The sequence below is a fragment of the Apium graveolens genome, chromosome 10, assembly GCF_009905375.1.
Source record: "Apium graveolens cultivar Ventura chromosome 10, ASM990537v1, whole genome shotgun sequence".
In the NCBI taxonomy this organism is placed as follows: Eukaryota; Viridiplantae; Streptophyta; class Magnoliopsida; order Apiales; family Apiaceae; genus Apium; species Apium graveolens.
The window spans coordinates 224,356,964-224,359,685 of NC_133656.1; the positions used below are offsets into that span (position 1 = coordinate 224,356,964).

General features: G+C 39.8%; 1 protein-coding gene across 1 annotated transcript; it reads right to left on the reverse strand.

Moving 5' to 3' along the window:
• Positions 1-237: 237 nt before the first annotated feature.
• Positions 238-2,159, reverse strand: LOC141692867 (glucan endo-1,3-beta-glucosidase, acidic-like). Its single transcript, XM_074497811.1, has 2 exons — positions 2,000-2,159; positions 238-1,840 (listed from the first exon to the last, which is right to left on the reverse strand). The coding sequence occupies exons 1-2, from the start codon at positions 2,070-2,072 to the stop codon at positions 384-386; spliced, it is 1,530 nt and encodes a 509-aa protein (XP_074353912.1). The 5' UTR covers positions 2,073-2,159; the 3' UTR covers positions 238-383.
• Positions 2,160-2,722: the final 563 nt, after the last annotated feature.

Sequence of the window (2,722 nt, forward strand, 5' to 3'; positions counted from 1 at the left end):
AATGAATACAACCCAAGTTTTTACTATAAATTTTAATATTTTATACAATATAGGTACAGACCTGATCAAATTAATTCTTTAACTAATTGAAACTTTTCAATTTTTACACTCCTGGATCTAATTTTCAGTCAGATTTGTGCTTTCATTTGGTAAAGTAAAACAGAACGACTAGTTTGTTTTATACAGAAAGAAAAGGGATCAACCATGTTTCTTATTTATTATCTTTATTAAGATGAATTAAAATCACAAAATTTTGCTACAAAACATAGCATTTTATTAGCAGCAAGTGATCACTGACATTCTTTATTTGGAGGACATATACTCATATATGCATGTCCGAATCTTATTAGACATAATTAAACATCTACGTAAACACAACAAAATTACTGAGATTGAAAATTGATCTGGTACTTGGCTTGCTTGTTGTTCCAGAAGACTCCCCAGTGCCTCTCGAACTCTTCACTGTCTCTCTTGTTCTCATCAAACAAATTGAAAATATAAGTCTCAATACGTTTCTGAGGCCTTTTTGGAGTTCCGTTGTTGAGCACATGGTTAATCAGCTTGTTGTTGTGAGTGGACGCATTTTCAACAGAAGCTGCATCACCACCAGCAGTTGGCCATCCAACTTCAGACACGACCACGTCCAAAGATGATCCACCAGCCTTCTCTAATGCAGAGTGTACACTGTCTACCATGGCGTCAAAAACATTTGTGTAGCCAAGTTGTCCATCTTGTACAATTGCATCTGACCTCTGGAAAGTAGCATATTCAAGTCGTGGATGCTGTCCACCTTTACCAGAAGATTCCAACTCTTGAGGAATATCTGCCTTGTTGTGCACATAGCTAAAATAAGGGTGAAGGTTCACTAGCAAAGGTACATTGTTGTTGTTTACCAAGAATTGGATAATGGGGTCGATAAATTGTCTGACTTCAGGCCTGAATTGACCCTGTGATGGTGGATAAGATTGGCTAAGAATCTCGGACTGATCAATGGCAGTGGTGACTCTCATTTTGTTTTGTAGTCCGCAAGCAGAAATTGCATTCTGAATGTTTTGCATGGCCGGAAGGACAAACTGTGCAAACTGGGAAGTTTGGTCGTGGGCGGGAGTAATTCCATTTCCAACAACAATAAACCTGAAGTTAACGTCTTGATAGTTTTGGACATTAGTCTGGACCCACTGATTAGCGTTATTTTGGGAAGAGGCAACTGACTGAAGTTGGTCGTTGGGGACACCAAGCACAACTTCAATTCCGGTGTTTCTAAGGGACTGCAAAGCATTCTGGTCGGGGCCATAAAGTCTCAATCTTCGTATCCCAGTAGATTGGACAAGAGAGATAGCATCTTGGGATGATGGTTGATTGTCAGCAAATGTTCCATGACAGATACCTACTGGTTGCGCTTGCTGGCCTTGTTGGTTTCCTGGTTGTTGAGGTTGTCCTTGCTGGTTTCCTGGTTGGCCTTGCTGTCCTTGTTGGTTTCCTGGTTGTTGTTGTCCTTGTTGGTTTCCAGGTTGTTGCTGTCCTTGTTGGTTTCCTGGTTGTTGTTGTCCTTGTTGGTTTCCGGGTTGTTGTTGTCCTTGTTGGTTTCCTGGTTGCTGTCCTTGTTGGTTTCCTGGTTGCTGAGACTGCTGGCCTTGTTGATTTCCTGGTTGCTGAGGCTGCTGGCCTTGGACTCCAGGCTGCTGCTGGCCTTGCTGGACTCCAGGCTGCTGGTTACAAGCCTGTTGGCCTGCACCTTGTTGTCCACATGGTTGCTGCTGGTTACAAGCCTGTTGGCCTGCACCTTGTTGTCCACATGGTTGCTGGTTATCTACTTGTTGCTCATTCAGTAGACGCGAACCTGCAGTATTGAATATACATTAATCAATTGTAAATGCTAGTGTACATGAAAATTAGGCTGTAAAATTTTTTGAGTAAGGTGTACTAATAAGTTAGTATAATATATAAATAAGCATGTGTGCATAAAAGCAACGATGTTATAAACAGTGATATAATTTACCTGAAGTAATCTGCAGGAAACCTGCGCAGAGCAAGGAAAGCAGAAACAATAAAACAGGGATCCTGGACCTCATTTTGTTTTGAAACCTAAACACTGGAACCAAGAGGATGTTTGATATATATATTAAAGAAATGCTACTTTCTTCTATGGGAAATCTGCATGCAACATTGGCTCCTATTTATAGTGCTGAGGAAAATGTACCTGGCCAGTTTTACGGACGAACCAGCTGCTTGGTAAGCAAAGATGGACAGATGGCTTACATGCAGGGCGTGGGCGTGTATGATAAATAATTAAGTAATACGTGGCTAGCTTAGTTTAGCAGTAATCATTTTCTGTTAGAGAAAGTGATGTTTATGAATCATGATAATCACTTATGCGCCGTACGTACCAAAAGTCTATCTCATGTTACTTGGAGCTTCACTTGGATTTTTCCTAAAATTAGAAAATATGTGGCGAACTGGAAAACTCCCGCCCAGTCTGAGAGAAGCATAGGTTAACAATGTGAAGATAAGCATGCTTTTTCCCTTCTTCCTGAAGATATACATCCTTTTTTTTTTCTTTATTTCTAAAAAACAAAAATACAATTGCTATAATCTGCATTGAATTTTTACATGAAGCATGAAAAAAAGAGCATACCTGAATATATAACAAATACAATAACTAACTTACTAGGGCAAGTAGAACGAGCCTCCAAGAAACACTTATATAACAACAATTACAATG

Coding starts and splice junctions, on each gene's coding strand:
- LOC141692867 (XM_074497811.1), bottom strand. CDS start 2,072: ATGAGGTCCAGGATCCCTGTTTTATTGTTTCTGCTTTCCTTGCTCTGC. Junction 1,841..1,999: donor TTTCCTGCAGATTACTTCAG/GTAAATTATATC, acceptor TCAATACTGCAG/GTTCGCGTCTACTGAATGAG.